The sequence below is a fragment of the Nomascus leucogenys genome, chromosome 14, assembly GCF_006542625.1.
Source record: "Nomascus leucogenys isolate Asia chromosome 14, Asia_NLE_v1, whole genome shotgun sequence".
NCBI lineage: Eukaryota > Metazoa > Chordata > Mammalia > Primates > Hylobatidae > Nomascus > Nomascus leucogenys.
The window spans coordinates 75,499,643-75,525,656 of NC_044394.1; the positions used below are offsets into that span (position 1 = coordinate 75,499,643).

The window sequence follows — 26,014 nt, forward strand, 5'->3', positions numbered from 1 at the left end:
AATTAGCCAGGTGTGGTGGCAGGTGCCTGCAATCCCAGCTACTCAGGAAGCAAAGGCAGGAGAATTGCTTGAACTTGGGAGGCGGAGGTTGCAATGAGCAGAGATCGTGCCATTGTACTCCAGCCTGGGTGACAGAGCAAGACTCTGTCACACACACACACACAAAAGCTAGTAAATTCATCTCATACCATGAGTACAGAGTACATTTATTATTGTTATGCTTAGAGATACAAAGATAAGACTGTCACTGCCTTGGATAAACTTCATAATACTAAACTACACAAGGACTTCCACTGAAGAAGTAGGTTCTTTGGTTCTTTACCTACTTCTAAAATTTCAAGTACCCACCTTGAAATTTTGTAAACTTAGCTCAGCAGGCCAAACCTGCTACTTCCAAATTAGCCACAGCGGCCTAAACATGTTTTTAATTTCTGCATCTCTACTTCTTCCTGAAGAAGCTAGTGCTGGAATGTAGATTTCTTGGCTGGGCTGGTGGATAGCAGCCTTGGGAGAAACTCACTGACTTCAACTGCCCAAAGGGTATTAGATTGTTAAGCATCCTACTTCTGTATGGGGAACAATGATGGTCTCTCTCTCCCATACCTGCAAGAAGGTGAAAACTAGAAACTTCTCCATCCCACACCTCAATTTAGATGACCAACTCCCCACTATCTTAGAGGAAAGAAACACCTCTCAACTTTTCATCACTTGCTGAATCACTGCCTTAAAGAACCCTACACCTTCCGCTAAAAACTCTTAAGAAAGAAAAAATGTCACAGGGTCCATAACTCAGTACCTTAAAGAACATAATAAAAAATCAACTCTCTTTCAGACAGATTTAATGGAGGGAAAAAAAATGTTTTTAAAGAGGAGACAGAGAGGGCCGGGTGTGGTGGCTCACGCCTGTAATCCCAGCACTTTAGGAGGCCGAGGCGGGCTGGTCACTTGAGGTCAAGAGTTCGAGACAAGCCTGGCCAACATAGCGAAACCCCACCTCTACTAAAAATACTAAAAGAATTAGCGGGGTGTTGCAGCGCACGCCTGTAATCCCAGCTACTCAGGAGGCTGAGGCAGGAGAATCACTTGAACCTAGCAAGCAGAGGCTGCAGTAAACTGAGATCTGCGCCACTGCACTCCAGCCTGGGCAACAGAGTGATCGTCTCAAAAAAAGAGAAAGACAAAAATTCTTAAGGACATAAAAGAATTGTATTGCAAAGGAATGATCTGAGAACAAAATCCACAGGTTGCATGGGAACTTCCTGAGAACAGTAACCACTGATCTGGATGAGATACCAACTTGGGGGCTCAAAAATAACTGTTCAGGGCCAGGTGCAGTGGCTCATGCCTACAATCCCAGCACTTTGTAAGGCCAAGGTGGGAGGACTGCCTGAGCCCAGGAGTTTGAGACCAGCCTGGGCAACACAGTGAGACCCGTCTCTACAGAAAATGTAAAAATTAGCTAGGTATGGTGGTACACACCTGTGGTCCCAGCTACTTGGGAGGCTGAAGTGGAAGGATTGCTTGAGAGCCCAGGAGGTCAAGGCAGCAGTGAGCTGTGTTCATGCCACTGCACTCCAGCCTGGGCAACAGAGTGACATCGTGTCTCAAAAACAAACACAAAATTGTTCAGCAACTTTTTTGCCAAAAGCAAAAATTTAAAAAATAACCCCAAGGGACATGTGGCAGAAGAATTCAAAATTATTTCAAAATAGTGGTTCTCTACCCTGGGAACACATTAGAATCTCCCACTTGTAAAAGTATTTGTAATATATCAATATCTGGGCCTCACGGGTCATAACTGGGTCTACAGTAATGTTACTGTAAGTGAATAATGAATTTAGCAAGCTTTTTTTTTTTTTTTTTTTTTGAGACGGAGTCTTGCTCTGTCACCCAGGCTGGAGTGCAGTGGCGCGATCTCGGCTCACTGCAAGCTCCGCTCCCGGTTTCACGCCATTCTCCTGCCTCAGCCTCTCCAAGTAGCTGGGACTACAGGCGCCTGCCACCACGCCCGGCTAATTTTTCTAGTTTTAGTAGAGACGGGGTTTCACCGTGGTCTCGGTCTCCTGACTTCGTGATCCGCCTGCCTCGGCCTCCCAAAGTGCTGGGATTACAAGCGTGAGCCATCGCGCCCGGCCGAATTTAGCAAGTTTTGAGACATTAGAGAAAATAAGACTGAAACTCTAAATTATCCGGAAATTTACAAAAGTATAAAGATTCCCTATGAAAACCTGTGGATACAAACAAAACTGACTGCAGGGCATTTACAGTTTCAAATACTATTTTTAACAAGCACAATCTAAATTAACTAAAGTAAGCATTCAATACACAAGAGCTGGGTGAATAAAAATGACAAGTGGTAGTGAGAAGTGAATGTCAATGCATAGGGCTTATTCAGGCATGGTTTCCTCCTGATATGTGAGTATTGTCTACTTTACACTTTAGTGTCCAATATTGACATACTTCAAAAAGGCTACACTGAGTAACAAGAAGCCTATCTATTTTTGGGGGATTTTTTTGTGTAAGTGTACCTACTGTATTGCTTATTTGCTGACACATTACCCTTTGATTTCAGGCTATTTAATAAAACAAAAATAAATGACATCAGTGAAGCCACAAATTCCAACATAACATCACATCTGGAGGTAATTTCTGAAAGTTTTATGTGTTTCTAGGTGGCAGGAGCTGTGAAAAAAGTGCAAATATAGAGGAGGAAAGAACAGAATTCTGAACTGCACTAATCATTTAAGCACATATCCTCAATAAAATGTATTCCATAAATCAAACACCTTGTACTAGAACTATTTAAGTGGTGCTATAAAGAGCAATGTGAAAGATATTACAAGAATGAGAAAATATAATGAATGGCCTTACACTGGTAAACTGGATACAATCAGGGAAATGGATTCTTTTCTAGAAATGTTACCAAAATGGATTAAAAATAGAAACTCCACTAAAGAAGATGGGCAAGCACACCAATTATAAACTTAGCACAATAAATTAGCACAACCCTAATACTGAAATCCAAAGATAGTACAAAAAAGAAAACTACAAAATCATATCCTTAAAAAGTATAAACTCACAAATCCTGAAATATTAACAAATCAAATCTGAAAGTATAGTTAAAAGAATAAGGATCAAAGTCAGAGTCATTCCAAAGCTCGAAAATGGTTCTGCATTTCAGAATGGGGAGGACTATCAGCATGGCTTATATAAGATTAAGAGAAAATTCTTATGATTATATTGATGTCAAAAAATAATAAAGTGTAGAAGCCCTTCATTATTAAAACACTAAACAAACTGGGGGGGTAAGGGAAGAAACTTCTAACTTAGTTATATACTGCAACAAAAAACTAGTTTTTCAGTTGTGCTTGATTCTGTCACAATGTCATTAAAAGTCCCTCCTCTTGATCTTACCTTTAGAACCAAAAGCAAAATCTCCAGAATTACTGGAAGCCAAGTCTGCAAGTGAGAGCCCTGTGCTACTTCCAAATCCAAATGAAACTATTTTGCTTTCCCCTGGCAAAAGAAAAAGAACAATTTACTACTTCATTTGTGCTGAATATCAAAGCTTTATCCAGGACCTAGAGAGAACAGTAGAGCCTTGTATACTCTGGGATGAGGGGAGTTATTTAAATTCTGTCAAGTTACAAAATACATCCAATTCTGAGCTACTTCAGTATTACTAATTTTACAGGTGCTATTCACAAAGAATACTACAATACTACACCAAATGCATGCCAAAACTTATTTTTTTATAAATGAGATGTACAGCTATCTATATTAAGCCAGATATTAAACTACAGTTTCTGCTCTATGGAGCCTACTATACTCTAAAGCAAGCATTCAGTCAAAGGCAGCGTTTTAGGAAACATCTGTATAAAAACTTTTTGTGTTCTGTACTATAAATAAGCTCATAAAAACCAAATGTCTCATTTACACTTCGTCATAAGGACTTTTGGGGTCTTCTCTTAATTCTGCTAATGTGAAGCTGCATGATCTCTGAAAGCCCCATGCCTTATTTTCCTCATATGAAAATGTGTGAGGTTTTAGGTATGAAGTCATCTTCCTCTTTTAGCACATTAAGACTCTCAAATGCCTATAAACTGAAGGCTATTTTTAAAAAGTAGGTAATGTACACAAAGCAATACAACTTAAACTTCCCACTTCCATCCCCAAAATCGAAATGAAAAAGAGAGAAAGCAATACCAAATATGTTACTGTAACTGAATAATTAATTTAGCAAGCTTTGAAACTATTAGAGAAAATAAGAAACAACACTTAAGTAGTACCATAAAACTTTCTTAAATCCCTATTACAATATTTCTACAATTTCTTCATAATTAAAACACTTCGAATATGCTTGAGTGATAATATAATTCAAACAATATTTAAATGAAAACACTATCACAAAGGAAATTACCTGTAACAACACTATTGTCTTTTAAACTCAGGAAAATAGGTCAGTCATAATGCTTTGTATTCCCTAATAACCACAACTCTATCAATAAAAACATGTTTATTTGTTGGCAAGACAGTACAATTTTTCTGATTATTATTACTACTACTAAGATGCCCCTTTATACATATTAAAATTTGTTTTAAAGGGAGTTTTCAGGATCTGCCTTTAAAAGTCTATCTTCTCAAATATAAAGTGTCCCTTATGTAATACATGATAAACATATATCAAGTTTTACCTTGGCTTGTAGAATTTGTATCAATTTCCTTTCTAGTTGACAAATCTACAGGTTTGTCCACAGTTTCAGAGGAAACAGATGGTGAACTAATGGATTTGGTAATAGAATCAGGTTCTTCAGATTTACAGAAAGAAGGTACCATCACTTCAGTCCCACCTGTATATACACTGTCAGTTGTGCTAGTTATTTCTTCTGTCTGAGATTTCTGCAAAGAGGAAGTCACAAAATACTATGCCACTTAAATGCTAATTTACAAAAATGATTATATAATCTATTTCAAAGGGAATTGAGAACTTGGGCTTCTGGAGAAGGTAGAATAAACACACTTCACCCTATCTCTCCTCAAAACCTATAACTAGATGCCTACACTGAAACATACAGAGCACCTCTAAGAAGCCTTGTAAAGGTGGATAAAAACAGAAAGAATAAGGATCTTGGGACCAGAGAGATAATCTGGAGGTTAAGATCCACATGGAGTTTTTCTGCCACTCCTATAACCCAGCCTGGGTGCTAGAGCAGCCCAAAAAAACTGGAACTGCCAATGGCACAATGTCAACAAAAAAAGAGACTCTACTTTCTTCTCAAGTGCACATAAGACATTCACCAAGACAGACCTCACAACATTTATGAGAACTGAAATTATTCAAAATATTTTCATAAACCATAAAGGAATTAAACTAGAAATCAATAAGAGAATGATATACAGAAGGAAAATCACCAAATATTTGGAAATGGCACAGTAGCATCTAATGTACAGATCAAAAAGAATATCTCAAGGAAAATAAAATATTTCGAACTGCATGAAAGAGAAAATATCACATATTAAAACTTGCTGGTTGCAGCTAGGAAGTGCTTAGAAGGAAACTTATAGTATTAAATACTTATACTAGAAATAAAGAATGATTTTAAATTCATAATTTAAGCTTTTTTTAATTGAGAAACAAGGCCGGGCACAGTGGCTCATGCCTGCAATCCCAGCACTTTGGGAGGCCAAGGCAGGAGGATCACTTGAAGTCAGGAGTTCGAGACCAGCCTTACCAACATGGTGAAACCCCGTCTCTACTAAAAATACAAAAATCAGCCACGCCTATAATCACAGCTACTCGGGTGGCTGAGACATGAGAATTGCTTGAACCCAGGAGGCAGAGGTTGCAGTGAGCTGAGATCATGCCACTGCACTCCAGCCTGGGAGACACAGCGAGACTGTCTCAAAAGCAAAAAAAAAAAAAAGAAAGAAACTAGAAAAAAGTGCAAAATAAACCCAAGGCAAGAAGGAAATAATAAAGAAATCAGTAGTATTTTTGAAAACTCCAGACATGGTTTCATTGGTGAAAACTGCTCAATATTTAAAGGGAAAATGGCACCAAGTCAACACACACTCTTCCAGAAAACAGCAATACAGAAAATACTTCTCAATTCATTTTATGATATCAGTATTACCATTTTTTTAAGAGGCAGTCTCACTATGTTGTTGTCCAGGCTGGAGAGCAGTGGCTATACACAGGCACAATCATAGCGCACTGCAGCCTAGAACTCCTGGACTCCCGAGCAATCCTCCTACTCAGCCTCCCAAACAGCTGGGACTACACACACACATCACTGGGCCCAACCAGCATTACTCTTACATGGAAACCAAAGACAGTATCAGAAAACTACTAGCATCCTGATAAATATAAACCCAAAAATTTATAATAAGATTTATGCAAATTGAATGCAACCACATATCAAAATTATACCATGACCAAGTGAGGTTTACCCTGGAATGCAAAGTTAGTTTTCTGAACATTTGAAAATGCAATGTCATTCACAGATTTAATAAAAGTCACACGATCGTATCAACAGTTAAAAATTTTTGACAAAAAGGTAAAAACTAGGTGATGATGTGTCAATGTAGATTCATCAACTGTAACAAATGTACAATCTTTTCTTTCCAAAGAAATTTTAGAATTTACTTGTGTATATCCATAAAGAATTCCTGGCTGGGCACGGTGGCTCACGCCTGTAATCCCAGCACTTTGGGGGGGCCAAGGTGGGTGGATCACGAGGTCAAGAGATTGAGACCATCCTGGTCAACATGGTGAAACCCCGTCTCTACTAAAAAAATACAAAAATTAGCTGGGCATGGTTGGCACATGCCCGTAGTCCCAGCTGCTTGGGAGGCTGAGGCAGGAGAATCACTTGAACCTGGGAGGCAGAGGTTGCAGCGAGCAGAGATCACCCCACTGCATTCCAGCCTGGCGACAGAGCGAAACTCCATCCCCCCACAAAAAAAAAAAAAAAAAATTCCTGAAGGGGTTTTGATTGGTGTTGTGTTAAATCTATAGATCAATTTCGGGAAATTGATATTCTAGTTATTTTGAGTTTTCCAATCCATGAACAGTATACCTTTCCATTAATTTAGATTTTTTTTTTTATTTCATCAGTGTTTTGTAGCTTTTGGCATATAGCTCCTGTGTAGAACAAAATTAAAATTCCTTCTTTCCTGGCCATAGCTGATTAGTCTAGACCCTTAAACCCATTTAGTAGCCACAACCCATTATTACTATTTGGTAAGAACATTCTGGGTCAGGTGCATCACCTGAGGTCTGGAGTTCGAGACCAGCCTGCCCAACATGGCGAAACCCCGTCTCTACTAAAAATACAAAAATTAGCCAGGCGTGGTGGCAGGCGCCTGTAATCCCAACTACTCGGGAGGCTGAGGAAGGAGATTCACTTGAACCTGGGAGGTGGATGCTGCAGTGAGCCACGAGCATGCCATTGTACTCCAGCCTGGGCAACAAGAGTGAAATTCTGTCTCCAAAATAAATAAATAAGAACATTCTAAAGTTTACTGCATCAACAAAGGCAATGGAACTAAAAGGAAAATTTATTAGAGATGTTCTTACTTGAGCTTCCTGAACTTTTTGAAGCTCTGATTGAAAGTCTTCCCCATTTCCATTGTCTTCATCAGTATCACTACAGACTCCACAAAAAAATGTAGGTGGAAGTTTTAACGTATCTGCTTTTGCCTTCTCTTCAACTGTTGGTTTCTTTTCCCAAACAATGATACATTCTTTCTCATTATCTGAAAAATCAGTACAACACAAGCAAACGAAATTAGATGAAGCCCAACTTCTCTACAGTGGTAGTCATCAATATAATCTACAGACCCAGGTAACAAGACCTGTACATACTGATGAAAAACAAGGAACACCCAGAAAAGAATATTTTCACCTGTTAGTTTTAAGTACTTTAAATCACCATGGGCATAATAAAATTGATAATTATAGAAATTATCAGACTAGGTTATTCCTTCTAAATAGAAGACTTGTTAAAAGCATTATAAATGTCCTTTACACTTAACATACCTGCTGTATTTTCTTCCAAGGGTCTACATTTTTCTGAGCCATCCAAATATAGTTTTCCATTAAGTTTCTTGACAGCTGTTTCGAAATCTTCATCTTAAAATACAATTGATTAAAAGAATTTCTAGTTAATTTTGGGGGATTTTCCTTGCTTAGAGACTACCTCCAACTTCACCCTTTATCACTCTCCACATTTGAATCGCAGCCAATTTTATATCTTTAATACCTCTCTTACTGCTAGAGCTTTAGCTCAGCCTCTCATCTTGTTTGAGCTGCTCTCATTTTAGCTCATCTTCCGATCTCCTTGTCCCATAACCCAATACTGTATACCACTGTCCAGCTGATTCTATTGAGACTTTTATTTAACTGTCCAGCTTAAAAACTGTTATGGCATACAAAGTTTTCCACTGGAACCTTGTCTGCCTTATCTCTCTCTTCCACATCTTTAAGACTCCAGCAAAATTATAATTATTTTAAATCCCCTCAAAACACGTGCCTGGCACATTAGCCATCCAAAAAATGCTTGCTTAATGATTGCAGTCCTTTTGATCATTATAGCCATTGACCATTTACACATACATTTAGGGTAAATATCTACCTGCAAGGATATTAGTGGTAAGTTCTAAGAGGCAGGCTTCAAATAATTAAACCATACTCCCAATTTTACTAAGATTAGCGGGAACAGAGTGTTTTTGAAATAACAAAAGTTTTACCATCCTCCTCTTCTTCACTGACATAATCTGGTCTATTCTTGTAGCAGAAGAAAGTTGGAGGAAGTTTAAGTTTGGTTGCAAGGGCTTTCTGCTCAGTGGTTGGAGTTAGTTCATATACAATGAGAACATCATCATCTGAGGGGGAATCTTCAGGTTTTTTCTTCTCTTTTGCTGTAACACCAGTCAAAAAAGTTGACAAAGATAAGGTATTAAGTATTGACGTTAATACTCTAACTGAAAATAACCATGGAACTTATCTATAGGTTAAAACAGCATACTGATAAAAGACATATACTTTGATGCAGAGATGTACGATAATCATGAATTAGAATTAGCATCCTGATTTAGTGTTCTACCAAAAACCCTAAGTGAACACAGAATCTATTTAAAACCAAAGAAAACAAAAAAAATCTTGTGTTTAACAGTCACTGAAAAGAATTACTACTAATTTCTAGAATTTAAAAGGTTAAAAATTTTAAAGTGTTGCCTAACTATACTTAGCATACAATAGTTTACCAAAATATCCATGCATTTGCAGCAATTGAAAAAAATCTTAAAGAAACATAAGCAAGTATTAGTATACATATGAAACTAATCCAAAGCCAACTGTGATTAATTCCTGTAAGGGAAGTTAACAATTGCCAAGAATGGAAGGTGACTAGAGTTGCATCTAGTTTGCCTACGTTCAAGCATGATACTAGATAAAATTAAATAAAAACTGTTACTCTATAGGTAGCTAACAATATAAAATCTAAGACCATTCACATGGCTGAAAACAACCCATCCCCAGCCACCATCAATGCAAAGGGCAAAAAATTAGAAAGAGAAAAAACCTATATACAACCTGTTCTGATCTGTTAATGTAAAGAAGAATTTCTAGCTAAAGGAGTTTAATAAAGTAAGCCGGTCATGAAGCATGCCATGTATACCAACTGGTGACAGGGAAACATTCTGAGAGCTATGCTGTCCAATATGGTAGCCTAGCCACATTCTATTAAAACCTCACAAGGTGGCTAGTCCAAATCAAGACATGCTAACAGTAAGTGTAAACACACACACTGGATTTTGAAGACTTGGTGAAGAACAATAATGTAAAATATCATTTTTATATTAATTAGAAGTTAAAATGATATTTTGGACATAATGAGTTAAATCAAATATATCAATAAAATTACTTTCATCTGTTTCCCTTTTTAACTGTTTCTTTTTATTCTTTTTAATATGGCTACTAGAAAATTTATGTATTTATTTATTTGAGACGCGGTCTTGCTTTGTCACCCAGAGCTGGAGTGCACTGATGTGATCATAGTTCACTGAAGCCTGGAACTTGTGGGCTCCAGTGATCCCTCTGCCTCAGCCTCCCAAGTAACGGATTATAGGCACAAGCCACTGCACCAAATGACAATTTTAAATTACATACACAGGTTATATTTTACTTCTACTGGATGACACTGCTCTGGAGAACCAGTGCCCTTCCTTTTACAATGTTAAATTTGTCCCTCTCCTTCATTATAAACAAAAACTTAGTATCATTTCCTAGCTAGGAGAAATAACAGTACACCGTAAGATACAGATTCTTGTTCCACTTCTGCTATTACTCAGTAAAGACACCTTGGGTAAATCAGATTGAGGCCAAGATGGCCTCAGTTTACTCATGTCTAAAGTCTTCATTTCTAAGGTCCCTTGGGACAATGACATTATCAGATTCAAAACAGAATAAAGCTCTTTGTTCTACAGTAGTGTATAGGCACATTCGTTCTTAGGTCAGGGATTCCTAACCTGGAGCTCACAGAAATTGTATGCAAGTATACATCCACTTTTAAGTTAACACTTTTCACATTTCTCAAAGACTGTATCTTTAAAAATAAAAGATTAAGAGCTACCTTAGCTAGTAATAAAACTGGTATACTTTAAAAAAAAATCAGAGATTGTTACTTTATCATTGTACTTGCTTGGCATGGCTAAGATGTATTACTGGTCACTAATGGTGAGATTTCACTTCCCTAACCTGTTCTTGAAGGCCTTCAACAGATCTCATTGTTCCACTCTAGTAGCCACACTTCTAAAAAATGATCTGTGCAACATATATAATATGCAAGCTTTATAGAATGCTGGCTGTTAAAAATGGGGTCCATTTTCAAATACAACATTTTTCTAAACCATGCACAAAAGAACAGCCCTACAGGGACACTCTTCCATACTGTATACATGCTGTTGCCACTACATTTGAATGCGGGCAGACGTTAGTGGCTAAACATTAAATAAAACATAGGTCTTCATTAAGCAGACCTGAAATAACAGAGCAATGAAGTATATTACAAATCAGCATCCCAGTACATTTTAAAAAACAAACCAACAAGGGTGTCATGCCACCAGTCAAAAGGTACTTTGCTTAAACTGGCATTCTTTAACATGCATGTTGTAGTGGTAAGTACTTAATTTCATACAGCCACAGTTATTAATACTTTGCTAAGGGCTACCAGCTGCTAAAAACTGCTGTTATCTCATACTGAGAATGCTAGTTCTATACCTTTGCTCTCAGGCTGTGAGGAAGGGGTGCTAGTCCAAAAGGCCATAGGATTAGATTTAAAGAGGCTAAAATTAAATCCTAGAAAATAAAGAATATTTCATTTTTTAACATTTTGGGAAACAGAATGAGTGTGCTTTTAAAACATAAAAAGCCAGAATCCCTCAATTTATACCACCAATCTGATTGTCTTCCATATTCATTTATCCCTGTAGTTTCATTCTTTGCTCATTTAATAAATGAGCAAGACTGACATACAACATAAAAAATGAGAACATCTCAATATCATGTTCTCTTTTTTTTTTTCTTTTTTGGAGACAAAGTCTCACTCTGTCAGCCAGTCAGGCTGGAATGCAATGGCATGATTTCAGCTCACTGCTGCCTCCATCTCCTGTGCTCAAGCGATCCTCCTGCCTCAGCCTCCTGAGTAGCTGCTAATTATAGGCACGCACTACCACGCCCGGCTAATTTTTGTATTTTCAGTAGAAACAGGGTTTCACCATGTTGGCCAGGCTGGTCTCGAACTCCTGAGCTCAAGTGATCTGCCCACCTCAACCTCCCAAAGTGCTGGGATTCTAGGAGTGAGCCACCATGCCCAGCCTCAATATCATGTTTTCTGAGTGACAAAACAAATGAAAATGAACACTTTAAAAAAAGACTCACGTTAATGCGCATGATTCAAGCATGAGTCCGTATACTGTACCGAGTTCTTTTGCTCTGCCCTAGCATGATAGAAGTATCTTCCAGTTACTGAAATGTCTTAAACTAAGTTCTCTTGCTCTTTGAAACCTCACTGTGAACTTAATAAGGGAGAAAAAAAATTGCTCAAATATTTTGGGGGTGTTCACAAAGCATCATTTATATCCCAACATTAGTATCCTACAAAGAGTCTGCATCAAGCTAAACATTAAAAGAAAGAAAAATTGTGCTTAACTTTAACAGCAAAGTACTTACCCTTTTCTGGTGTTTTAAATGTGTGGTTGATTGAAGATTCTTCCGTTGGAAAGGAAGCAAAGAGATTTTTGACTTTGCTATCTGAAGACTGTTCGATATCAGAGTTCTTTGACAGTTCACATTTGTCAGGTTCCGCTTTGCTTTCAGATCCACTCTGGGCTACTGAACTAGTTTCACTATTGTTACTTTTCAAAGGTGCATTAAAACTAAATCCAAACAAAGACCCAGTGGCTGAACTGTTGCCAAATGCAAATGGTTTTGATTTTTCACTACCAAAAATGCTTTTAACAGACTCTGAACCAAATACAAACTTTGGAGGAGAAACCACTGCTTTTGTTGTTGTTTCAGATGTGCTAGACACTTCAACTTCTGAAGTTGCATCTGCTACATCATCACCCTGAATAACATCTGTCCTCTCTCTTGTGGTTTCTTCTAATACAGCTACAGCAATTTTGCCACATGGTGACTCTCTGGGAGTGCTTGACCGAGAAACATGAGGTGTTATCAAAGAATCTTTTTCCTGGGCTGCTTTTGCTTCATCAAAAATTTTCTTAAACGAGTCTGCAACATCCTGTAGTTTAAAACGAACAGCTAAATGCTCTACTTTTCTTTCTCCATCTGCAAAATCACATGCAGTCCACACCCATACTCTTTCTGTCCCTTTCATATTTTGCAAAGTCATGTCTGGAGTTATTCTGTGATTGGCACAAAGTTTTAATACTTGGTCCCTTCTCATCACTATACGAACTTGCTTATTATCATAATTCTGTAAAATCTTTATATCACCAATGCCCCTTTCTTTCCACTGACCAACATCTTTATCGTATCTGTAGAGTTTTGCCCTGTGACTAAAAACAACTTGTTCATTTTCCTCACCACTGGATACTTCAACTAGATCAGGTAAAGGAACAACAGGTTCAAAGTACTGTCCATCTCTCTCTTCTTCTTGAGTAACATCAGATTCTTCATCAGTGCCAACTGAAGTCCCACTCTGATTCAACTTGGCAGGAGACTTAGATGGACTCAAAGCAGATTTAAAACTGAAGTTAAATCCTGTTGTTGACTCACCAAAGCGGAAAAGATTTTTTCTCACAGGGCTACTTGCCAGTGGAGAAGCATGTACTGAGCTACTACTAACACTAGCATCCAAAGCATCTTCCCTTAAATCATAGTTATCCCATTCTAATGTGGGCCCAGTGTTTTCAGGATTGGGTTTTATTGTTGTGTCTGAGGCACCAGCTGCAGCTGTACCTGAACTCTTACTCTCTTCCTCAGTGACTTTTGTTTGATCATTCGTCAAAAATGTTTTGAAATCTTTCAGTCCACTCTTCATTTCTTCAGCTCTCTGTATTAACTTGGCAGCTCTGCCAGTATCTACAAGTTTATGGGGAGTTTGAAGTGGTATGTCTAACAGAAGCCGCTGGCATTCCTCAAATTTTTGCTTGAATTCTTCAGCCAGCTCTGGTGTTTTAAATTTTGCTGCCAACTGCTCTAGTTTAGCATCACCATCAGAGAAATCACTGGCTAACCACATCCATGCTCTGTCTGATCCAGAGAGAGGCTTCAGGTTCATTGTAGTCGTTATCCAATGATTAGCACACACTTTTAGTACTTGTTCTCTTCGCATCAGCATTCTTAGTTTGCCATTGACCTCATTTTTGAGAATTTTTAAGTTCCCCAAGCCCCTTTCTTTCCACTGACTTATCTCAGCATCAAATCTAAATAGTTTTACCCGCTGTGAATACAGAACTTTTTCATCTTCTTCTCCTGTTACAAGTTCTACTTTTTCAGGCATTTGAACTACTGGTTCAAAATGGATGTCATCGCTGTCCTCAGTCTTATAGGCACCATCATCTTTCTCAAAGTCACCAGAAGTGTTTGCTTTATTGGCCATTTTACCGCATTGTGACTAATTTTTCTCCAGCACCTGAAAATCCCTTGAAATCGGGGTCTTTTTTGCCAAACTGAAATCCTTCTCCTGAAGTTGATTTTGCAAGATCTGCAAATGTAAAAGTGCTACTTGTTTGCCCAAAAATCACACCACTACCATTCTTCTGGCTACTAATATCCTGAGCCTGGAAGCCAGTATCATTTTCAGGAGGCTTTTCACTTTTCTTTTCTTGATTTCCTGGTTCTGAAATGCCAAATTTAAATCCATCAGCAGACACAGGGATGGAAAATCCTACTTTGGTTGACTTAAATTCTGTATTAGAAGAACCCTGAAACATAAATGAAGGTGAATTTTCTTGATCCACATGCCCAAATTTGAATCCTTGCTCTGTATTGCCAAACTTAAAAGCTTTTTCTGAGAAATTACTTTTAAATCCTGTTCCCACCTGACTTCCAGAAGAGTCATGCAACTTCATTTCTAAGCCCAATGTGAAAGCTGAAGGGGCTTCTGCAATAGGTTTATTAGTTGGTTTAGAGGCATCACAAGGCACACATTTTAAGGAAGAACTCTCATTTTGTACACAGCAAACACTACAATCCCACTGTCCTTTCTTGATGAACATTCCTTCAAATCCACTTTTTGGAGCTTTGCTTATCTCCGAAGAGGCAGGTGTTGAAATTGCAGTTGTTTGATTTTGTTTACCTGTATTCTGACAAGCAATACATTTGGTAGCACTGGCTTCATTTCTTACTAAGCACACACTGCAATCCCACTGTCCTTCCTTCTTAGTGAACACTCCCTCAAATCCGCTCTTTGGAGCCTTGCTTTCTCTGAGAGGCAGTGTTAAATGCAGAAGTAGTTTGATTTTGTTTACTGGATTCTGACAAGCAATACATTTGGTAGCACTGGCTTCATTTCTTACTAAGCACACACTGCAATCCCACTGTCCTTCCTTTTTAGTGAACATTCCCTCAAATCCGCTCTTTGGAGCCTTGCTTGTCTCTGAAGAGGCAGGTGTTAAAATTGCAGAAGTAGTTTGATTTTGTTTACCTGGATTCTGACAAGCAATACATTTGGTAGCACTGGCTTCATTTCTTACTAAGCACACACTGCAATCCCACTGTCCTTCCTTCTTGGTGAACATTCCCTCAAATCCGCTCTTTGGAGCCTTGCTTGTCTCTGAAGTACCAAACTTAAAAGAGGCAGGAGCTGGAACAGAAGTAGATGGACTTGGTTTATCCGGATTCTCACAAGCAACACATCTTGTAGCATTTGCTTCATTTCGCACTAAGCATGAACTGCAATCCCACTGTCCTTCCTTCTTAGCAAACATGTCCTCAAATCCACTTTTTGGAGTTTTACTTGTCTCCGAAGTACCAAACTTAAAAGAGGCAGGTGTTGGAATAGAAGTAGCAGGTAGACTCTGTTTTCTCGGATTCTGACAAGCAGTACATTTTGTAGAGCTCCCCTCATTTTGTACCAAACATACACTGCAATCCCACTGTCCTTCCTTTGTAGAAAAAACAGATCTGAAATCACTGTTAACAGGTTTAGGAAGATCTCCCTGGCCAAATTTAAATGAAGCTTGATGAACAAATGAAGATCCACTTTTGTTAGCAGATTTTGTATTCTGACACGCAATGCACCTAGATACAGTAGGTTCATTTCTTACTAAACAAATACTGCAATCCCAGTGACCTTCTTTCTTTGGAGTCACCAATGCAAATCGATCTTGAACATTCTCTGGGCCGGTTTTAGGAGTAAAAACAGTTTCAGCTAATGGTGGGCCAACAAGCTCTTTATTGCTTGGGTTTAGATTTTGGCATGATACACATTTCTTAGCAGTTGCAGCATTCTTTAATGAGCAGCTGTTACAATGCCACCAAGACCCTTCTTTCTTTGCAACTTGAAATTCAAAATTCATGTTTCCAGCATCAGATTTGCAAATATCCTTGTTGTCATGACTTGTGGGTTCTTTTACAATTCTGACAGCCTGATTTGATGCTGTGGCTACATTTGTTCCTGGGGCTTTTAAAATGCTCTGGGCTTCTTCAAACTTGCACTTAAAAAGTGCTGCTTCCTCAGGAGTTTTGAACCTAATAGCAAGTTGTTCTGGTTTTGGCAACTCATCTGCATAATCAAGGGCATGCCATACAAATGATCTGTCTGATCCAGCATTTAGTGTCAATTTCATATCTGGACTGATGTAATGATTTGCACAGATTTTCAATACTTGCTCTCGTCTCATTAGAAGGCGAATTTTACCAGATGTTTTATGCCTCAGTATTTTTACATTGCCAATCCCACGTTCCTTCCATTCTTTGGATTCTACATCAAAACGAAACAATTTCGCGCGGTTGCAAAAGAATTCTTCTTCATCTTCCTCACCAGTTTTTACTTCAATCTTATCAGGAAGAGGTACTACAGGCTCAAAGTGAGGACCGTCATCATCATCATCCCCATGGGCACTTCCTCCATCTGTCTCATGATTCTTGTTTGCTGTCTCTAAAGTGGGTGTTCCAAATACTGATTTCCCTGGACCATGGAAAGTAAACATATCATCACTTCGCCGAAAACCAGAATTCTTTTGCTGACTCGACCCCATGTTTTCTGTAAATGAAATTCCAGACACATTTTTGCTTCCAAAATTGAATGTATTTCGAGGCCCAGTGTTTTGACAACCAGGAATTGGTTTGGGTCCACTATAGCCATCTCCTTGCAAGGGTTTATCTGAAGTCAGGAGACCTAAAAGGCTTTCACTGTTACTGTAAGCTGCAGGAGGGGGCTGCGTCACAACCTGTGGTGAGGAAAACGTGAAGTCACCATCATTTGATTTGAAATTTGAGTTAAATTTAAAAGGAGTTGGCTGTGTTGTGTGTGCTGGTGTTGGCAAAGATGGCCTTATTCCTTCACCCGGCATGGGCTGAACCAAATTAGTTTTCCCAAATTCTATAGCCTTAGATTCTGCAGATCTTGAAGCATGAGCTGCAATTGGAGGTTTTGTGAAATATCCTGGTTCTGGCAAAGGTGGATTAGTGCTTGTCTGTTGAACATTGTAATTAAAGTAATCATCACCCCTGGGCAATAGAATTCCTGTTGCAGGAGACTCAAAACGCAATGCAGGAGGACCATACATCTCCTGAGAGAACATACAAGCAGATGAGCTTTGCACTGGTAGTGTGTGCATCTGTTGCGGATAGGCATAAATATGCTGTTGGGGTGGAAGCCTATTCATGCCATAGACTGGGCCCTAAAAGACAGAAAGTTAAAACATTTTGTAGATTGTCTACAAAACTACAGATAACTAAATGCAAACCAATTCTCACAAAACTCAAACGTGAATATGAAGTGTAGAAGATCTCATTAGGGGATGTAGTACACATCACTAACCCGTTTATGCCAGAGGCTGCAAATTTTCTGTGTGAAAAATCAGACCTTGGCAATGACCTTGAGCAGTAGGATATAAATAACTCCCATAAGCTTAGTGTTCCAATAATGGAACACTAGGCATAAATAGGTTAAGAGAAAACCACATTACTGCAAAGATACTTGCATATATACTTGGCATATAATGAAAATTAATTACAGCATCTTAAAATCTACAACTAAAGTCATAAAATAAATACCTTCTTCATTCCTAAACAATTTATCAAATGACATTAACAATAATGATGATGATGATGATGATGATAACATTTATTGAGCATTTATTAATGTGCCAGCTGGGCACCGTTCTAAGCACTTTACATTATTATCTCATTTTAATATCCTCAAAAACCCTATGAATTAAGGTATTATTATTATCCTCATTTTACATATGAGGCAACTGATGCATTGAGAGGTTAAGAAACTTGCCTGTGGTCAAAATAAGCAGAAGAGCAAGGGTCTAAATGCACCCCAACACTCTGTCCTCAAAGCTGTCACATTCAACTACCACTGTAATGTTGAGTCTTCAATCAATTGTTATATATATAGCTGTATCAGGCCTGAAAGTACTTACCACATAGTAGGTCAGCAAGGGCATTATAGTTCTATTTCTGTTAAAACATAATGATGAAGGATCCACCACCACCACTCCCATTTTTAAAATATTCTAAATATTCACACTTATTGAAACACAAAAATAAGGTGACTAAGAAGTATAATTTCTGTATCTGGAGATAAATTTAAAATATCTACATTTTAAGGGACATAAAAGTTTTAATACTGAACTGCTCTCTTGAATGTATTTGAAGGAACCCTAAACAATTTAAAAAGGAAATAATTATAAATGTATAAATTATTCCTTTGTTACCTTTGTGGGAGTAACATTAGCTGCTGGTCTGAGAAGATACTGGGAATTATATGCTGGTGACTGACTATAATATACTGAAGGGCCAGTAGTTGCAACTAAAAAAAAAAAAGAAAATAAAGAAAACACTGTTAAAGTCTATACTACAGTTAAGACTATCTAGGCAAGAGCTATAAATACAAAAGCAATAGAAATTAAAGAAAGATTTAACTACATAAATTTTAAATTTCTGTACATCAAAATACACCAATCAAGATTATCAAATGACAAACTAGAAAAAAAATGCTAAATATGACATGAAGAATAAGAGAATAGCATCGCTGTGGTCAACAAGAACAACTACCTCACAAGCATTAAAAAAGGAATAAAGAAGAAAATAACTGGTGCCTTTTCTAAGAAAGATCAGTATGATGTGGAATTATGGACATTCAGTCACAGAAAGGACGTAAGGAACCAAGATGCCATCTGATGGTCAATGCATTTGAAGTGGGCCTAGAAAATCTGCAGAAAGACTAGGTTGTGTTTTGTAAACTAAAGCTATTACTGAGAATGTTCAGCTCAAAAATCACCTGACAAATTCATGGAAAGGATCTCACAAATAACATAAAATGTGTTCCCTGGCTTAAAATAAAAAGCACATCAACACTCATGCTGATGTACAAACTATATGCTCCATCTGTTTTGTGTGTTTTACCAGGAAACAAAACAACTAGAAGGCACCTACGTTAACGGCAAAACTACCAATAGTCATTTGCTTGAATTGTTTTATGATAGTTTTACCAGAAAACAACCAAAAGACCTTTTATGCCTGTACACGGAAGAAGAAATAGAAACTGTGCCAAGAGGTTCCAAACAATTGCCTCTGGAAAGCACTGAAAAATCAAGACCTAGAAAGGCTAGCCGGAAGCCCAAGTTTGATTTTGGAAACCTAACAGAGGTGAGGATAGCTATTTTGAAATTACTATGGGGAGGAAGCAGGCACAGAACACAGAACAACCTGACAGAAATGGCCCAAGAATCTTAAAGTCTTGAAAGATGTCTGTCTGCATGAAAGCAAAAAGAAAAAATAAAATTTTAAATTAAAAAAAAAAATCTTAGTCTGAAGTTTAAGTAGGGACTTTAATTGACTACTGACTCTAAACTGTGTGGAAAAAAAACTAAAGAGCTCTAATAAATCTACTAAAAGTAATCTCATTTTTAAAAGCACCACATGAATAGACAATTTAGGAAAGAAATATAATAGGCCTCAAGGAACATGTTTTTGAAGTGAGCCTTGAAAATCTGCAAAATGATGAGGTTGCATTGTGCAAACTCAAGCTATTATGAGAATGTTCAGGTCAAAAAAATTACCTGACAAATTCATGCAAAGGATCTCACAAGGAACACAAATGTGTTCGTTGGCTTTAAAAAAAAAATCACATTAACATTCACGTTGATATACAAACTCTTCTCCATCTGTTTTGTGTGAGTTTTACCAAGAAACCAAACAACTGGAACGTACCCACGTTGAAGATGGCAAAACTACCAACAGCCATTTGCATGAATTGTTGAGCATGACTAGTATTTTAAAAACTTAAAAATTGATATCACTGTTGTTCCTACAAATTGGCAAAGAATTTTATAAACTAGTAAGTCAGCATTAGCAAAAGTGAGAAGATGGCACTATCAGATACTAGTGGTAAGAGCATAAACTGAATATTTTGAATACCCTACAAAACCAGGACAGTGTCCTAGAATTTGTAATGGTATAAACCAGAAACAACATAAATAAAGGAACAGAATTTGCAGTACTTCCATATGATGGGATACCATGAACTCAGTAATATTCAAAAAACATTTAAGTTTAAAAATGCTCAGAACTAAAGTAACATTTTAAAAACAGGCTAGCTCATCTACACACAACATAGTAACATGGTAACAATCTCATAAAAAATACTGTATGTATAGAGAAAGAACCAGAAGGAAATGCCCTCAAACATAAGAAATGTTAATAAGGTGGTTAGTTTTTAGTTTTCTTCACCCTGTTCCGTACTTCTGAATATCTCCTATGAGCTTATTTATCTTTAATTTTAATCACCTTATTTTAAAAAAACAAGGACCATCTTGATATATGTTTACTTTTATTAAAGAAAAAGAATCTATGAACACACGAACAGAAATCAGGAGATCTTGGCTCTCGCCCTTTCAGTGCCACAAAGCTATTTTGTGAACCTGTAAATAATCCATTTGGAGTCTCCATGTTTCTCAATTGTAAAATGAGGATGTGCTGCTTCTACACATTTCATAGGGTCATTGCAAGAATAAAATGAGACAATGAGAATGTTGTATTTACATGCTTGTATAAGAACAGAAGACCTTTTATGCCTGTACACAGAAGAAATGGAAATCATGACCCACAAGGCACCAAATAACTGACTGCACACATCACTAAAAAAGCCCCAGAAAAGGCTAGCCAGTTTGTTTATCCTCTTACAAGGACCTATATGATGCATAAGGTTTTTAAGTAAACAAGGTTTGAACGTTACACATTTCATATACTTATCTATGACTTATGACATTTAATAAGCTTGACTTCACAAAGATTTTGTTATTTTGCTTGTGTTGAGAAGATATTATCACAAAAGGCTAGTGGGGTTGCCTTAACTATATGAACCATCACACAAATGTGCTCATCTAAACTAGATTTTATTCTAAATCTTTCCTGGGCTCAAAAGAGAAAAAAAAAAGTGCACTACTACTACCATTTCAGAAGTCTGTCTTACGTAAAAGGAACAATTTTGTTATTTCTGGCTGCCTGGGAGCAACGTATTATACTGGCAAGTGCTTTGGAGTTACACCACTGGAGTGTGAATCTCGGCTCTATCAATAACTAGCTGTATAATAATGAGTAAGTTACCTAACCTTTCTTTATCTATGTCCTTATTTATAAAAAAGGGATTAATAATGGTACCGGCCATTCTAAGTTACCGTAATTAAATAAAATTACATTCACAAAGCACTTTTGCACATAGCCAACCCACAGTAAACACTATTAGTAACCTTAGTTCATTAACTGTTTACTGTATACTCTTATAAATGTCTGATACACACCCACGCCCACTTGCACATACACAAATGCTCATGGTAATTATGTAAGGCAAGTATTATCTCCACATTTCAGATAGGTTAACTTACACAGCTACTATAGTAAGTGATAGAGCAGAACTTAAAAACCCAGTATGATTCAGGTCCAAACTCCTTTTGTTTCTCTATATAACCATAATATTTCAAATTAAGTAAGATTTCCTATATAATGTCCTGCCTCTTATCATTATCATCAAAATAATTCCCCAGAGGTGTAGGTTCTTAATTAAGCATTTCTTAGTGCATAACTCTATTGATTAACATTTTTCAATTTAAGGAATAATCTCATCTCAGCTCATCTGAGGTGTGGATTAAGTGTTCTTTAAGCCTTTATATACACGTGATCACATACAGCTCGTTTTTTCTGCTTGGGGTTATAAAAATCTCCGTAACACCAAATACAGCTTTTGAAGTAACATATAAACAGACGCTGACATGTATATTAACAAACATATATAAACAAGGTGATTTCACAAGTTATCTACTTAAAAGAGGGAAGTAAAGTAGTTTTACTAAAATATGCGATTATCCACTTGCCAGCTCACCTGTTAGTGGAGCCCCATGAAATGTCTGTGACCCCTGATATCCATCAGGCACTGAGTCTGGTCCATAATTCTCTGTGGGCCAACGATGAGGGGATGCTGAGTTACTGCTATTTAGTTTCAACTCCTGCATTTCTTTCTATTGGAAGAAAAAAAATCAAATAATTTTAAACATTTAATTATATCATGCCAGAAACAGTGATGGGAAACTTACTCTTTTAAATTTAAATAACTGATTTTTTTTTTTGAGATGGTGTCTTGATCTGTCGTCCAGGCTGGAGTGCAATGGCACAATCTCGGCTCACCGCAACCTCCACCTCCTGGGCTCAAGCAATTCTCCCACCTCAGCCTCCCAAGTAGCTGGGATTACAGGCGTCAGCCAGCACACCCGGCTAATTTCTTGTATAATAGTAGAGATGGGGTTTCACCATGTTTGCCAGGCTAGTCTTGAACTCCTGACCTCAAGTGATCCACCGCCTCAGCCTCCTAAAGTGCTGGGATTATAGGTGTGACCCACCATGCCTGCACCTGATTATATCTTTTGAAAGATTCTATTTGCCAATGAGTTCTAGGTACCTGGTGCTGATTTTAAAATATGATTCTTAATTTGTTAAAAATTTATCTGCTCCCATTTTCATTCCTTACTACAAAACCTACTTCGTTAACTCTCTCACCTAAACAAACAACCTCCTAAATGATCACACCTTCATTTCCATTCTACACTTGCCTACATTAACCTTTCTGACGTTCACCTCCAGCCAAGACAATTCCCTGCTCAAAAAAACAAGTACCTACAAACTAAACTTCTTTCCCCAACTTTCACAGTCCTCTAACATTACACTGACTATCCTTTCAGTGTGCTCTTTCTACACTGCAATCTGGACTACTTGACATTCCAAATCACCTCCCCATATTAGCTTTTCACTTAACCCCGTGCTGAAACAAAATACAACTAATTCTCAAGGTGATGTTCAAATGCTCCACCAGGAAAGGGAAAAAAAGTAGTAGCTGCAGACAATTTATTATGTATATAATAATATGTCCAATGCACTTAAACTCTTGATTTTTATACTATCTACACTGTTAGGTAAACAATATTAGCTCCTATCTTAAAATGAGAGAAAGGGATGCAGAGAATAACAGCTGGAATTTGAACCAGATCTGACTCCAAAAATGTTTTCTTAACACAACTCTGCTGCCATGACAAGATGGCAGATAGATACAACGCTGTCTAGTGTAGCTATGTGGCTACCTGATCTCTGCTGAAGAAAACTAAATGACAGCACCATACCCAACCCTAGAACCTACAAAATGTCCCCTTACAAAACAGACACTTAACAGGAAATTCTTTCTTTTTCCAAAGAAATTGTAGTGGTATCAGAAAACAGGTAAATTTTGAAAAGTTTCAAACTTCTCTGTATCAGCCCAGGAATCCGACCAGTTCTAACAAGTGAGGTCAGGGACAGATCTAGCATGTCTGCTTTCTTTTTCTACAAGTGTTTCAAATAAAAATTTCCCAGAAAGACCTAACCATGGGGTCCAAAACTATCTCAATTTTCAAGCTAAATAAAATTTCCCCCACTCATCCATCTACAGTGCCTAGTCCAGATGCTACACATACACATCCAAGAAATAAGAAACTAGTGGAATCACCTAGAAAACTGTATGGTCCGTGTTGGTATCCACACCAGAGCTTTGAATTTGCAATCACTGCTGTAACTGTAATTTTTAACATTCAGTGTGATGAGAACTGGCTTCAATAATATCTCATTTTAAAGATAAGAAGCCAAACAGTCACAAAGGAAGTGACAGGCCCAAGATCATTCATTAATGGCAGAGTCAGTACTAGTAGCAAGCTTTTCAAGCTCGTGGACTAGTGCTCCACTATACTTCCACAGAATACAATGTTGGGAGCCTGAAACCTGTATGTTAAGTCAAAATTGTATGTAATTATCATAGGCCATGACTACACAAAATTAACATTCAAAATTTTTGTGCAAATTCAAAAATGTCTTCCCTACCAAATAGTATTCTCTTAAGTTGCAAACACTGCTGATCACACTGTAATAATCGCCACATATCAGCATATCCTTGGTGTAACTTTAGCAGTATGAGTAATTTAGTTCTTGCCTGATAAGCATGAAAGAACCTACTTTTATTTCCAATTCCAAAAAACTCAAGCTCCTTTGAACCCTACTGTTAAGATATATATATATATACATAACTATTTCCTTACATAATTAAGTCAAATTCATATGGAAGTGTTAAAATATAGTAAGACTTTTTGAAGCTCAGACCACTTTTCAATTCCTAGCTATACATTTGAAACACATGTAATCCACAGCTAATCTGGGAATTAACTCATAGACCAGAGTATGATTAGTACATTGTAGTAGTTCAATCACTCAGGAACCTTCTCTGTGCCAGGAACTCTTATATTTTAAATAAAACAGTTTCTACCTTTGAAGGTCTCAAATTTTGTGGAAGATGAGAGAGACACATAAAGTTCTTTCAAAAATACGGTAAAGGGCTGGGCGTGGTGGCTTACACCTGTAATCCCAGCACTTTGGGAGGCCAAGGCAGGCAGATCACTTGAGGTCAGAAGTTCAAAACCAGCCTGGCCAACATGGTGAAACCCTGTGTCTACTAAAAATACAAAAATTAGCTGGGCGTGGTGGAGGGTGCCTGTAATCCCAGCTACTGGGGAGGCTGAGGCAGGAGAGTCGCTTGAACCTGGGAGGTGGAGGTTGTAGTGAGCCAAGATCGCACCACTGCACTCCAGACTGGGCAACAGAGTGAGACTCCATCTCAAAACAAAACAAAACATGGTAAAGGGTCTGGGCAGGTATGCAGGCTGGGCACAGTGGCTCACGCCTGCAATCCCAGCACTTTGGGAGGCTGAAGCAGGAGGATTGTTTGAGCCAGGAGTTCAAGGCCACCCTGGGCAACATGGCAAAATCCCATCTCTACAAAAAATACAACAATTAGCTGGGCCTGGTGGCATGTGACTGTCTGTAGTCCTGGCTTCGTGGCAAGCTGAGCCGAGAGGCTCTCTTGAGCTAGGAGGTCGAAGCCGCAGTAAGCTGTGATCATACCACTGCACTCCAGCCTGCACAACAGAACAAGACCCTGTCTTAAAAAAAAAAAAAAGACCAAAATGTCCCCTTGCCATACTATTTGGATGGCAAGGGGACATTCTGACCAGCTTCAGAAAAAAAGCGAGAGAGTGGCCAGGGAAGGAATCTTGGAATAAAAAGTACAGCTAGAGAAATTAAGTGACTTACCTTAATGGCCTCTACTTGTTGGCAAATCATTTTCAATAAAGAATTCTGATCTTCTGCCCATCGAGGTGGTGTTTTGGGAGAATACTAAAAAAAAAATAAAAATAACAAAACAGTATTTGAAACACTTAGAACAGAAACAATTTCACAATGAAATGATTTGATTCTTTCCTGTTTACCTTGTAACTTTTACTTGGTGATAGTGAATATTTGGTAGGAGACGGTGTAGAATGTTTTATTTCTGAATCTGCATTTCGCAAAGAACCATTTTTATAAAGAGGACCTCCTTCACTATAGTCTTCGAGTTCCTGCATGACTGAATTAAGCATCTCTTTTACAGACTCCAGGGGCACAGGCAACTAAAAATAAAAGATATTAATTAAGGGCTTTCATTTGCAAAAAATTCCAAAAGTAAAAACTCTAAAATGATATATTTTATCCTATTTACATTTGTTACTTTAATAAGCACTTTACACTTTAAATAATAATACATGTGAAAGTGTTTTTTATCTTTTCTTTGTTTTTCTGTTGTTTTGTATTATTATTTTTATTTTTTTGTCTTTATTCTGTAATTTTTTTCTTCATGAACACACAAAAGTGTTGTACAATCTAACATCTTCTGATTCTAAAGTCCATGCTCTTTCTATTACTTCC

General features: G+C 37.7%; 1 protein-coding gene across 1 annotated transcript in view; it reads right to left on the minus strand.

The window, feature by feature from the left end:
• LOC100593752 (E3 SUMO-protein ligase RanBP2) overlaps nucleotides 1-26,014 on the minus strand; it is an 83,163-nt gene that overhangs the window by 5,439 nt on the left and 51,710 nt on the right. Inside the window, 11 exon segments of the mRNA XM_030827923.1 lie at nucleotides 3,415-3,516; nucleotides 4,695-4,899; nucleotides 7,580-7,758; nucleotides 8,042-8,134; nucleotides 8,752-8,922; nucleotides 12,233-14,142; nucleotides 14,144-17,373; nucleotides 18,418-18,512; nucleotides 22,083-22,218; nucleotides 25,364-25,447; nucleotides 25,540-25,719. Coding sequence (XP_030683783.1) covers nucleotides 3,415-3,516; nucleotides 4,695-4,899; nucleotides 7,580-7,758; nucleotides 8,042-8,134; nucleotides 8,752-8,922; nucleotides 12,233-14,142; nucleotides 14,144-17,373; nucleotides 18,418-18,512; nucleotides 22,083-22,218; nucleotides 25,364-25,447; nucleotides 25,540-25,719 — 6,385 coding nt within the window.